This window comes from Bos mutus, chromosome 21 (genome assembly GCF_027580195.1).
Source record: "Bos mutus isolate GX-2022 chromosome 21, NWIPB_WYAK_1.1, whole genome shotgun sequence".
Lineage (NCBI taxonomy): Eukaryota > Metazoa > Chordata > Mammalia > Artiodactyla > Bovidae > Bos > Bos mutus.
The window spans coordinates 41,920,161-41,933,277 of NC_091637.1; the positions used below are offsets into that span (position 1 = coordinate 41,920,161).

The 13,117-nt window shown below is 41.2% G+C and overlaps 1 protein-coding gene across 3 annotated transcripts in view; it reads left to right on the forward strand.

The window, feature by feature from the left end:
* The window catches only part of AKAP6 (A-kinase anchoring protein 6), a 401,429-nt gene that overhangs the window by 5,749 nt on the left and 382,563 nt on the right, over window positions 1-13,117 (forward strand). The window contains exons 1-2 of one of the 3 annotated variants that reach the window (XM_070358707.1): window positions 3,664-3,781; window positions 7,724-8,081. In XM_070358707.1, coding sequence (XP_070214808.1) covers window positions 7,758-8,081 — 324 coding nt within the window. In that variant the 5' untranslated portion in view covers window positions 3,664-3,781; window positions 7,724-7,757. Of the gene's footprint in view, window positions 1-3,663; window positions 3,782-7,416; window positions 7,506-7,723; window positions 8,082-13,117 lie in introns of those variants that run through there. The other 2 variants (XM_070358706.1, XM_070358705.1) reach the window with 2 other exon arrangements.

Below are 13,117 nucleotides of genomic sequence, written 5' to 3' on the forward strand. Positions count from 1 at the left end.
GTCGTGTCCAACTCTGTGCGACCCCATAGACGGCAGCCCACCAGGCTCCCCTGTCCCTGGGATTCTCCAGGCAAGAACACTGGAGTGGGTTGCCATTTCCTTCTCCAATGCATGAAAGTGAAAAGTGAAAGTGAAGTCGCTCATTCATGTCCGACCCTCAGCGACCCCATGGACTGCTGCCTTCCAGGCTCCTCCGTCCATGGGATTTTCCAGGCAGGAGTACTGGAGTGGGGTGCCATTGCCTTAGAAGGAGCCAAATTAGATACATATATTCAGTTGGCTGTTTCTTTGCAGAAATTGCCCAGCATTATTTCAGTTTGTCAGTGACAACTTTTTGTAGAATTCATACTAGTACCTGGTAAATAAACACTAAATTAGCAAACATTTCTATATTGCTTCATTAATAGAGATAACTGACTAATTTAGGCTTCAGAATCTTTAAAGACAACTTTTCTTTTAGGGTTCATTTCCTTTCTACTTTATATATTGAGGACACAAAAGATAAATAGCCTCTTATCACTTATTGATTGGGGATGAGAATATTGGGATAGAGGAGGAGATTTAACTTCAATATTATCTATTTTTATAATGTTTGAATTACTGTTACTTTTTAATTAGTTAAAAATTTTATAATAAGAAAAAGTAAAACATTGCATGAAATGATCCCCCAAATTTTTCCACTTCAGATATATGATGCTAGGGTTAATAGAGAGCTAAAAATGGGGAACTCTTTTATATTTAATGGAGTAGGTAGAACAGAGCACAGAACTCCTTTAATCACTCTGATCTAAAAGTTAGACTTGTAGCTTTCTGTCTCAATCAGTCTCTCTTTCTGATTTTTATGGGGTATAAAGAAATTTTTAATATTACATTTTATATTGATGAAGTTTGCCTGGAAAAGATGTTGATTCCCTCATAATGCTTCTTTCTCATTTAATTTTCTTGGTAAATAAGAGTTTGTATATTGATTTTTCCTGTCTCATTCTAGCACACAACTGTAATTCTCTCTCTCTTCTTTTGTAATCTTTTCAGAGTTCCTGATCCCTGTGAGATTCATTCCAAACTCCATTGTACGGTGTTCAAAGTGTTCTTATAACACGGCTGGAGCTTACCTTGTAGTCTTATCTGTTTCTGGTTCCCATTCCATCAAGCTCCCAATTCCTCTCAACACTGAATTATTTGCTGATTCTCCCCAATTCTTGATGTTGAGGTGTCTTTGTCCAAGTATTTCCCCTAGGGTGGAATTCTTTCCCCATCTCCCTTGTATTTTTGCCCATCTAAATCACACCCACTTTTACAAGCCTATCTCAAATGTTTCCCTCTTCAGGTTCTTCCTTATCTTTCCTCTATCCAGGACTAATGCCACCCCACAGGGCCCCCACAGGGCTTTGTTTGCCCACATTCTGCCTATGTTAAGGGTATTAGTAGATGAGTGTGTGTGCACGTGTGTGTGTGTGTCTAAGGGGAGACTGGAGGGAGGGAAATTGTCTCCATTAATTATAATTTCCTTGAAAGTAAATCTGATGAGTTATATACACACGTAGTGCTTTATATATAGTTGATTCTCAGTAATGTCAGTTGGTTTGATATAAATCTTGTTTCATTTTCTTTGTATTAACAGCATTGACAAAAGTAATGACTATATCAATTATGTATTAGTTTTACAAATCCAGTTCTTCCCAGGACAATTTCTTGAAAAACAGAAAGATGGCTGCCTAATGCTTAAAGGTGATTATTAGCACCTGGGGTGGGGGTAAGAAATATGAATACTCATTAGCATCCCTGAGTTCAGATCCACAAATTCATGACTGTGGGCACTATTCGCAGCTGATGAGTGTTAGTGCTCCTTACCCCACCCCAAGTGGAGTGAAGTAGCCAACCAAATCTCTGAGTGACAGGAACTGACCGCTGCAGTGATGGAAGGAATTCACGGGAGGTGTGATGACTAACTGAGTCAGTCTGGGTGTCTATGCCACAGGAAGAGAATCTAATAATAGGAAGTGGGTGGGGGCAGGGCGGGAGGAAGGGTTAAGCAAGGAAGATGATTGATGAAGTGTATTATGGCTGACACAAGACCCCATGCTCTGGGTGAGGGAGTTAGCAGTGATTGAGAAGTGACTCAGGAGAGGGCTCATGGTCTGTGTGATTAGTAGGAAGTAATCAGCCATTTGCTTGAGGGGACAGCCATACACAAAGGATATATCAAAGGTAAAAGGATGGGGGAGAACATCAGTGATAACACCAAGAAGGTCTTTTAAATTATAGAAATCTGTCTGGGCCCCACTATTTACAGGCTGTATTCATCCCGCTCCCTACTCCTTAAGCCTGTGTACTTGAAGCTTGAGTTTCTTCTCACTGATATCCATTTTTAGGCTGCTCTGTTACGTAGGAGGATTAGAAAGTGAGCCTAATCTGAGGTTATCACACTGATCTCACTAAACAGTGTTACCCAGATGAGTGCTGGAGGGCTTGGGGCTGGGAGAGGAGGGCCAAGATAAAGGAGGAGTGGGTAATGACGGAAACTTCTTGAGGAACATCTTACAAAAGGCACTCTTTTTCCCCCTAAGTACAAATTTAACAATATTCTGTAGGAATTCTTTGGCTCTCCTCTTAAAGAACTTAAAGCCACTTAAAGTTTCCCGATCCTTGACCTCACAAGAGGCTGGGGAGGTAGACAGGCAGCAAGATTTAAAACTAGCTGATGAATTAGAGCCTCATTCATCTGGGTAGGCCGAGACATTTAATTAAACCATTTATTAAGCTTGTTTTGTGTTTTCTTTGCAGAGCCCAATTCCAGAGTCCTGGAAGCGGATATAGGGTGCACCTCTTGAGTTCATTTATTTTTCCTTAATGCAGTCAAAGCATGAGAGCTAGCCATAGACAAAAACCAAAGCATTCCAGTGGAACTTTTTTTCCTCTTTCAAAATTCAGTGTCTCTATGAATAGGTTCTGTGAAGGGTAATTATGAGAATATGAAAGCAAAAAAATGAAGCAAAAGAAAAAAGGACACTTAGTGATGCCTAACTTAATTTTCTCTACCTCAGCTTTGTAGCATGTCCTTTGTAGTGAGCAGATTTGTTAATTTGGCTAGACTTATGCTTTAGTCTCTCACTTGTTTTGGGGGGAGTAAGCAGCGTACAGGAAGATTGACAGTGAGTATTTAGGTTTGGGGTTAATTTACATGATGATAAGACCACCTTTCAAACTTCAAACATGAAGATGCTCTTGTTTGGGGAAGAGCAGTTTCTTCCTAAGAAAAGAGAGAGGGCCTGAATGAATGCATTTAGCTCAAATTGACTTTGTCAACTGGTTATGTTGCTATAGTACTATTAATTTATTTGTACATTTAAAAATTTATCCTGCTTTAAACTGCTTGATTTGGGGGCATATGGTCTTGATTCTTCTGGACCATGCCTGGATGTGGTCTGTCCACCCAAATACTCTTTTGCATAGTGATCCTTATTTTGGCAACTACCTCCTTTTTCTCAGCACCCTTATCACTGCTTGTTCGCAAAAGGCCAGCCTATGACTGCACAGGACTGGAGCTTATACATTAGCTTCCAAATAGGGACAGTGCAGTAGCCCTCTCTCTGCTGGAGATTTAGGGCACTAAGAGTGCTTGAAGCTGGTCCTCTACAGGCTCGCCAGTGTCCTGCTGGCATGAAGCAGCCCTGATAGGGGCCTTTATCTTGTTTGGCTATAAGAAGAGAACCCGAGTGGGGAGAGGAGGAGGAGCCAGGCACTTAATCCTGAAGGACCTTTAGGGACAAAAGCATTTACAGTGAGTACAGCAGCAGATTTCTGGCTTTTCTGTTCTTTTATTTAACAGAAGAAATCACAAGGGATAGGAGAAAGACGTGGGCAGTTTTGATGCATGTGTAGCTGCATTTTTTGCTTCCTACTTTGGTCAAAGAACACACTCCTTATTTAAATGTCTTATTCACGTTGAATATATTCTGCTAATGTCAGGTTTCGACTGAAAACTTGTGGACTGTCAGGGAGGTCCTGAGCAGCAGCAGTCCTTGTTAGTGAGCAATCCATGGCATGTTTCTTCAGTTTCTGTAGGATGAGAAATAGAGTGTGGTGAGAAAAACCTTCCCACAAAAAATTTTTTTTAAAGTTTTAAAATCCTTACTGCTTTTGCCTTTTGCATTTTAAATGTTGAATCTTCTATGGATTTGTGGAAAGGAAAGGATTTGAGCTATGTTATTTTTAACAGCAGCTGGGATAAAGGTGGTATTATCTCTAATGCTGGAAAGGTGACCACAGATAAGCATTTGATGGGGAGGGAACAGGAGGTCATTGGGTTCCAAAAAACTGGTTGATCACTCCTCTCGTACAGCTTTAGAGCCAGAGTTATAACTGCGTAGGTATCCGTATATACTTGAATCAGTGCTTCATTTGCATCTTCAGAAGTTGTGGTCTATTGACTTCCCCCCACGCCCCCTCAAATTTATCTGTGACTGGAAAGGAATCTTATTGCATGAACCCCTGTAAAAGAAAAATACAAAACTTAGAATTTGAAAGGATGTATAGAGTTGTGCTGAATTTCCTACTATTTGTTTGCATTCAAATAGAGTAATTAATTTGATGGCAAAGCAAGCTTGAGTAGTTGAGATAAGGGCAGGAAAAATGCACATGAAGATTGTTATTGTAGATCTCTACAATATGAGGCAGTTTTCCTTTAAGTACTAATTTATCTTGGAAATCAGATGTAATTTTGTGAAAATCAGAAATAGAGGGTGGTTATCCATGGGTGGTACATTTAGTTGTGAACTACTGGAATTGAAAATTAAATGTTTATTGTAATTAGTTCCCATGAAAATGGGTAATTAATCAATTTTATGCCACTTCCTGGGCTTGCTCTGCTGTTATGACACATACGGTATTCCTTCCCCAGGGGCAAAGCTGGTATGTGAGGGAAAGCAAATAGACAGAAGTTGAAATATACTTCAAGTAAAGTATTGCTTTGCTTTACTGGGTTATGGGAATTCTCTTTACAGTTTGATCAATTAAATATAGAAACATCCCATGCAGGTTGAAATTTTTTGAAAAGTGTTAGTGGCTCAAGTATGTCCGACTCTTTGCAACCCCGTGGACAGTAGCCTGCCAGGCTTTACTGTTCATGAAATTCTCCAGGCAGGAATACTGGAGTGAGTAGCCATTTCCTTCTCCTGGGGATCTTCCTGACCCAGGGATCGAATCTGGGTCTCCTGCATTGCAGGCAGATTCTTTAACATCTGAGTCACAGGGTAGATACAGGAAAATTTTGCTTTTGCAGCTTGATTATAAGGTTTCTTTGCCCGTTACTTGTGTGTGATGCACATAAGGTGTTAATACATTTTTCTTTAATGTTTTTATTTGTTTTAATCTATTCTATTTGTCCTTTACATATATAACTACATCTGTGTTATCAGTCTTAATATGCAAACTTCCAGAAGGAAGAATCTTCCATATTTATTCCTCTGGAAAGTCTTACTGACGTATCTGGTGTAAATAATACACATTACCTGGTAGCTCAGATGGTAAAGAATCTGCCTGCAATACAGGAGACCTGGACTGGATCCTTGGGTTGGGAAGATCCCCTGGAGAAGGGAATGGCACTTCCTTCTCCATTCCAGTATTTCCACTCCAGTATTCTTGCCTGGAAAATCACATGGACAGAAGAGCCAGGTAGGCTACAGTTTAAGGAGTTGCAAAGAGTCAGACACAACTGAGTGACTGAACATAAAAAAGCTCACTCTTCTGGAGTTTTATCCCTCTCAGTGAAATTTTGATATCTTCTAATTGATTTTTCCTTAATTTCTCTCTGATTTTTCATTGTTAGTGTATATGAATACAAGGGATTTTGTGTATTACTTTTATATCCTATGACTTAATTATATTAAGTGATTAGCTCTAGTAATTTTCTAGTGGCATTTTTAAAGGCTTTTTATGTATAGTATTATGTCATCTGTAAACAGTGAGAGTTTTACTTCGTCTTTTATAAATCTGCATTCCTTTTATTTCTTTTTCTTCTCTGATGGCTGTGGCTAGGACTTCCAAAACTATGTTGAGTAATAGTAGTGAGAGTGGGTACCCTTGTCTTGTTCCTGATCTTAGAGGAAATGCTTTAAGTTTTTGGCATTGAGAATAATGTTTGCTGTGGGTTTGTCACATACGGCCTTTACTATGTTGAGGTAGTTTCTTCTGTGCCTACTTTCTGGGGAGTTTTGGGGTTTTTTTAATCATAAATGGGTATTGAATTTTGTCAAAAGCTTTCTCTGCATGTATTGAGGTGATTATATGTTTTTATCTTTCAATTTGTTAAGATGGTGTGTCACGTTGATTGATTTCCGTATATTGAAGAATCCTTGCACCCCTGGGATAAAGCCCACTTGATCACTATATATGATCCTTTTAATGTGTTGCTGGATTCTGTTTGCTAGAATTTTGTTGAAGAGTTTTGCATCTATGTTCATTAGTGATACTGGCCTATTGTTTTCTTTATTTGTGGCATCTTTGTCTGGTTTTGGTATCAGGGTGATGGAGACCTTTTCTTCTGCAATTTTCTGGAAGAATTTGAGCAGGATTCTGTTAGTTTTTTAAAAACAGTCAAGTCTAGTATTATTGTTATTTTAAAGGCTGCATGTGAGAGTGGTTAAAAATATGGGGTGTGGATTTCTCCCTCTTGCAATCAGGTGTAGGAAAGCTGTTGAAGCCTAAAACGATTCTCTAAGGCAGGTACCAATGTGATAAACTTACCTTATAACATAATATTTTGCTCTTTGCAAATAACTTTGTTTTCAAAAATTCATCTGCAAACCTCCTTTTCATGTAATTTTAAAAATCAAGAAATTGGGAAAGGGAGTATGCTTTAGAAAGCTTCTGAAATAATATGTCATAAGAATAAGTTATTCTTAAGGCTTTTGTCATTTCAATAAGTCCTTTTATTCCCTGTGCTCATTCCTATATGGAATGTTACATATTCCAAGTCAAACTGGGAACTTTTTTGTTTATTCCCTCTCCATGTTTATAGGTAAAATAATTTTGTTTTTGTTATTAAGTTAATCTTAAGCATATAAAGAAATATAGCTACTTTATTATAATCACATTTCATATTTTGATCATATTTCATCTATGGGGAAATGAGGCTATAAACTGACTTGAATGCATAGAACTAGAAAAAGACTTAGAAAAGGACAAGGAACCCATTGCCCCGAGTAGAAGTTTTTCCTGAAACTAAAAATAATGTCTATTAAAAATGTTTAAAGTATAAGATCCTGAGCTGTTATTTTATGTCAAATTGGTTACAGAAAAAAGATAAATGACATAGTTAGATCATTAGTAAACTAATCAACTTTATCTTAAAAGAAACCATGCATTTCATTGGTCAGAACTTAGCCACATGACCACAGCAAGCTCCGATGGAGGCAGGGAATGTAGTTTTAAATTCTTGGCAAATGTATACACAACTGAAAACTAGGATTTTATTATTAAGGAGTAAGAAAAGAATGGATGTTGGGGTAGGCAATACCATCAGTTTTGTGTTCCTGTTTTATGCTGAATCTTGGGTCTAGCTGGTAGAAACTCAAAGCACCTCTTTCTGTTTTTGTTATGAGCTGTGGTTTCTTAATTTAGAAAGCTGGCTTAATTTAGAAATCTTGTTTCTTCTGTGAAGTATCATTCCTTTATTTGGCAATCTTGTCTGACTTTTGCTCTCTTCTTTCCTCTTGCCTTTCAGCTGTTTTGGAAAGAAGTAAGATTTAGACTTCTCCATGTTAACCATGAGCGTGACACTTTCCCCTCTGAGGTCACAGGACCTGGATCCCATGGCCACTGATGCTTCACCCATGGCCATCAACTTGACGCCTACTGTGGAGCAGGGTGGAGGAGAAGAGGTGATGAGAGGCATGGATCCCGACCAGCAGTATGAAAAGCCTCCCCCATTGCATACAGGAGCCGACTGGAAGATTGTCCTCCACTTACCTGAGATTGAGACCTGGCTCCGGATGACCTCGGAGAGGGTCCGAGACCTAACCTATTCAGTCCAGCAGGACTCAGACAGCAAGCATGTGGATGTGCATCTAGTTCAACTAAAGGTAAGGACGGTCTCTGGGCTCAGGTCCATTCCAGACAGAAGTCTGAAGGTGGCTGCGGTAACTAGAGCCTGAGTTCTGTAATTCTCGATGAGAAAGCATCCAAGAAGGAAATCAGAACAACAGGTTTGAAACTATTATTTTTGTAGCTAAACATGGGCAGGTTTCTTTCCTGGTTTTACTTTGTGAACTGAGCACCTAAAATAAAACTGACCTCAGGGGATAATGCAGAGAAATGAGGAAAGCAGGGGGGCATTTTTGTGCGATGCCAATAGAAATGTAAAGAATAAAAATATTACAAAAGGTTTACTAAAGACTCTCATAGATTAAAAAAAAAAAAAAAAAAAGTCAAACTGAGCCATGATTGTATATGTATGTGATTACTACCTCCTGTTGAAGTCCATGCTGCCTTTGTGGCAAACCATGGATTCTGGCATGGTGGCGGAGGGCAGTGTTTTCCTTTTAGAATGAGTTCTTTCATCCAGGTACAATGCATCATGCAGAACAAAGGTGCTTTTATAACAACTCATCTAAAGTTCAAACATTAAAAGAATGTGTGTAACTTCTTGAGCCCTTCAGAAGCCTGACTGTTGATAATAATGAAATGGAGATACTAGTAAAGAGTGCTATTAATAGAGATTTTGGCCTGGGGATCTCAAGATACAGGGAATCTTGCCCTCTGACGGCCTCTTCTCTCTTCCAGGTTCCCAAGGGAAATACACGCTCAGGTCAATGGTGGGCAAAAAAGCAAGGCAGATTTATAACCAATTAGGGCATTGGCCCGGAAAATCCCATGGATGGAGGAGCCTGGTAGGCTGCAGTCCATGGAGTCGCAAAGAGTCGGACACGACTGAGCGACTTCCCTTTCACTTTTCATTTTCATGCATTGGAGAAGGAAATGGCAACCCACTCCAGTGTTCTTGCCTGGAGAATCCCATGGACGGAGAAGCCTGGTAGGCTGCAGTCCATGGGGTCACACAGAGTCAGACACGACTGAAGCGACTTAGCAGCAGCAGCAGCAGCAACAGGGCATTGGCCCCAAACCCCAATGTAATTTTCTAGTCAGTTAGGTGAGATCCTAAGGAGAATTCCTCTGCCTGAACTGGTTCATATCAAATGATCTACAACCAAAGATCAAACAGATTCTTGGATCTTAATGCTTAAGTGACTTATCAGATGCAGCCATCATCGTGAGGGGAAAGGACAGTTGAGGGAGCACAGGTGCCCCAAATCCTGGAGCTGATCTAGCTCAGCCTCCTCAGACTGGCTCAGCAAATCTGGGACCCAGCTACTCCAAAAGAGAGAGTTTTCAAGAAAGGGAAGGGGAGGGGTTTTAGAGAGAAAAAACAAAAAGGCCAGAATGCCAAGGTGTCTTGGCCTTTCCCAGGCTGAGCAGGTGGGGTGATCTTCTTTCTATAGGTTCTTAGGAAGGAGAAAGCACCAAAAGGGTATCAGAGACAGCTGGGAACAAGCTTTACTCGAGTGCCAGCTGGCTGGTCTTCCCCCTGTGGCAGCAGAGTGTGGTGTGTCCTGCTGCACAGTCCCTTTAATCAGAGGAGCAGCCCTCTAGCTAGAGAAGGAAATGGCAACCCACTCCCGTATTCTTGCCTAGAGAATCCCAAGGACAGAAGAGCCTGGCAGGCTACAGTCCATGGAGTTGCAAGAGTCGAACACAACTTAGTGCCTAAACCACCACCACCACCAGCCCTCTAGCTCCTCCAGATTGGAGATAGAAGGAAATCGGGGGCTCCTCAGCAATCCTACTCTCCTCTGTTCCTGCTAATGTTGCACTTCTTCTGTGACTCCCATGAGGAAATGCAGGATTGAGTTTGCAAGGAAAGTTAACTGTTGCTCTCTAAAATGAGATCTTCCCAACCCAGGTATCAAACCCAGGGCTCCCACATTGCAGGAGGATTCTTTGCTGTTTGAGCCGCCTGCTGCTGCTGCTAAATTGTGTCAGTCATGTCCGTCTCTGTGTGACCCCATAGACAGCAGCCCACCAGGGAAGCCCAATTAAGCACAGAATCTTTCAGATTTACACAGAAAATGTGGTAAATGATAAATGAGAATGGGGGGATGGAAATCTCCTTAGAAGACTCCACTAAAAATGCTGCTGCTGCTGCTAAGTCGCTTCAGTCGTGTCCGACTCTGTGCGACCCCATAGACGGAAGCCCACCAGGCTCCTTTGTCCATGGGATTTTCCAGGCAAGAGTACTGGAGTGGGGTGCCATTGCCTTCTCTGACTAAAAATGCTAAGGGCATCTAAAAACAATGTGTCAACTAACAACATTTAATTGTATCAATAGTGCGTAGGTAAAAACTTAAATTTTCATTCCATATGGAACATGAAGTTTTGTATGTTAACCAGGATTTTGTTCAGTGTTGAGAAATCCCCTGTAGGGCAGTTTACTTTTTCTCATTGGAACTGCCTATTACCTTCTCAGTCACTCTTCCTGCCTCCATCTAGCTCTGTCCCACTGTGTGGTCTGTCTGCCCTGCTGAGAATGGAGCCCTTGAGAGCAGGAAGTCAACACAGTGGTCACAGAGTAGTTAATAACATTTTAAGGGGTAAAGTGAAATTGTCTTATGTTAACTTAATTCTAGGAGTTCTATTATTACTTTCTTTGATGCTTAGTTTATCGGGTGACTTAACCAACAGTCTCTGAATATTATAATAACAGAATTTTCTAATAATAAGTCTAATAATAGAGCCCTTCTGCCTTGAACCCAAAGTCAAAGAGCTCTGATGAGTGAGCTATGGCCCTGTCAACACAAGGGTTTAGTTTTGGTCTCCTACTTATTTAAGTTTCCCCTCTGTGTAATATTTTTTTTAATCAACCAATTAAGCATTTAGATGCATTTAAAAATATTTTAAATACATGTCATTCTTCAGATTTCCACACTGGATCCCCAAGAAAAAAGGGCTCTGGGTCACAGAATTTTATATGTGGAATCACAGCAAGACATCCTTGTAGAAGCAGCTCTTAAGTTGGTGCTGCTGCTGCTGTTGCTAAGTCGCTTCAGTCGTGTCCAACTCTGTGCGACCCCATAGATGGCAGCCCACCAGGCTCCCCTGTCCCTGGGATTCTCCAGGCAAGAACACTGGAGTGGGTTGCCATTTCCTTCTCCAATACATGAAAGTGAAAAGTGAAAGTGAAGTTGCTCAGTCGTGTCCCACTCTTTTCGACCCCATGGACCGCAGCCTTCCAGGCTCCTCCGTCCATGGGATTTTCCAGGCAAGAGTACTGGAGTGGGGTGGCATCGCCTTCTCCGAGCTCTTAAGTTAGGTGCATGCAAACCAGACAGGCAGGCCCAGTCCGGGGGCAAAGCCAGCCATCTGCTGTGGGGCATCGGTTGTCTTTATGCCTTGGTGAATTATTCAGTTTATTTATTATACAGTGAAAAAAAAAATCACAAGGATGGGAATACCGTGGCTTTAAGGACCGTCTTGTTGTTGTTCAGTTGCTAAGTCATGTCTGACTCTTTGCACCCCATGGACTGAAGCATGCCAGCCTCCTCCGTCCTCCCAGAGTTTGCTCAAATTCATGTCCTTTGAGTCAGTGATACTATCTAACCATCTCATCCTCTGCCACCCTCTTTTGTTTTGTTTTTAATCTTTCCCAGCAACAGGGTCTTTTCCAATGAGTTGTCTCTTCACATCAGGTGGCCAAAGTGTTGGAGCTTCAGCATCAGTCCTTCCTATGAATATTCAGGGTTGATTTCCTTTAGGATTGACTGGTTTGATCTCCTTGCAGCCCAAGGGGCTCTCAAGAGTCTTCTCCATCACCACAATTCCAAAGCATCAATTCTTCAGTGCTCAGTCTTCTTTATGGTCCAGCCATCTAGGCACAGATAATTTCTCAATTTATGTATATCCATCACAACATTTTCTAGGAGCCCCAACTTCCTAACAGACATCTTATGTCTCTAGTGAGCATCTCAAACCGATATGCTCATTGAAAAGCCCTGAATGCCTCCCCAGTGCTGTCTTCCCAATTTCAGTAAAAGGCACCCCTTTTTTTGCCAAGCCAAAACATGACTCCACACCCCACATATATGTCTGTTAAAAGTTCTAGGGATCCATCTTCAAAATAGGCCCTAGATCCATTCACTTCTCCCTATACTACTGCTGCCAGCTGGGTCAAGCCGTGTTGCTGCTTGCCTGGGCTACTTTTAGAGCCTCTTCTACTGTGTTGCAGTTTATTCTCTGCATAGCAGCCATGAGATCTTGTGAACATGTAAATCGGTCATGTGACTCCTTGCTCCCTGTTGGCTTGTAATAAAATCCAGCTCTCTTCCTGTGGCTCTGTCTTTGCCTGCTTCTCTATCCGTGTCTCCTGTTACTTTCCCCTTGTTTATAAAGCTCCAAGTGGATTGAAAGTTCCAAAGAAATGTTAGGCTGGTTCTTGCCTCATAGCTTTTCCTGTGTCCTCTGCCTAGAAACGCTCATCCTCTAGCTTGATCTGGTAGATTCTGGATCCTCATCAAACAGTGAGCCAGAGGCACGGTCCAGTTCTGATATCTGGAGGCACAAACCTGGGAGAGGGTTGAGCAGGGTTTGGGAGTGAGCTGGGACCCGTGCTATGGTTGGTGAAAGGCAAGCACAGAAAAAGGAGTTACCCTTACCTAACTTGTCTACACACCTCAAACTCCCTTTCACACTGATTGTTCTAAATCTTGTCGTCATGGTCTTCTCTACCATCCTGTTGGTATATAACTTACATTAGCTGGGACATGCTTTTGGAAAATGTTCAGAGTGGGGTTCACCCTCTGATTTTATATTAAATGTCACTTTCTCAAAGAAGCTATTCCTGATCCCTATTCTTAAAACACTCATCTCCTCCCCCAGCAATTATCTAGTCCACTATTCATCTTATTTTTGGTAATAGTTCTTATCATTAGCTTTAATTTCCTTATTTACTTGTTTGTATTAGTTCCAGGGACCTCAAATGTATAATTCTCCACTGTATCCCAGTTGCCTAGGGCAAGGGCTGGGCATCTTTGGGTAGCTCGGTTCGTATATGTGGTTGGATCACTTC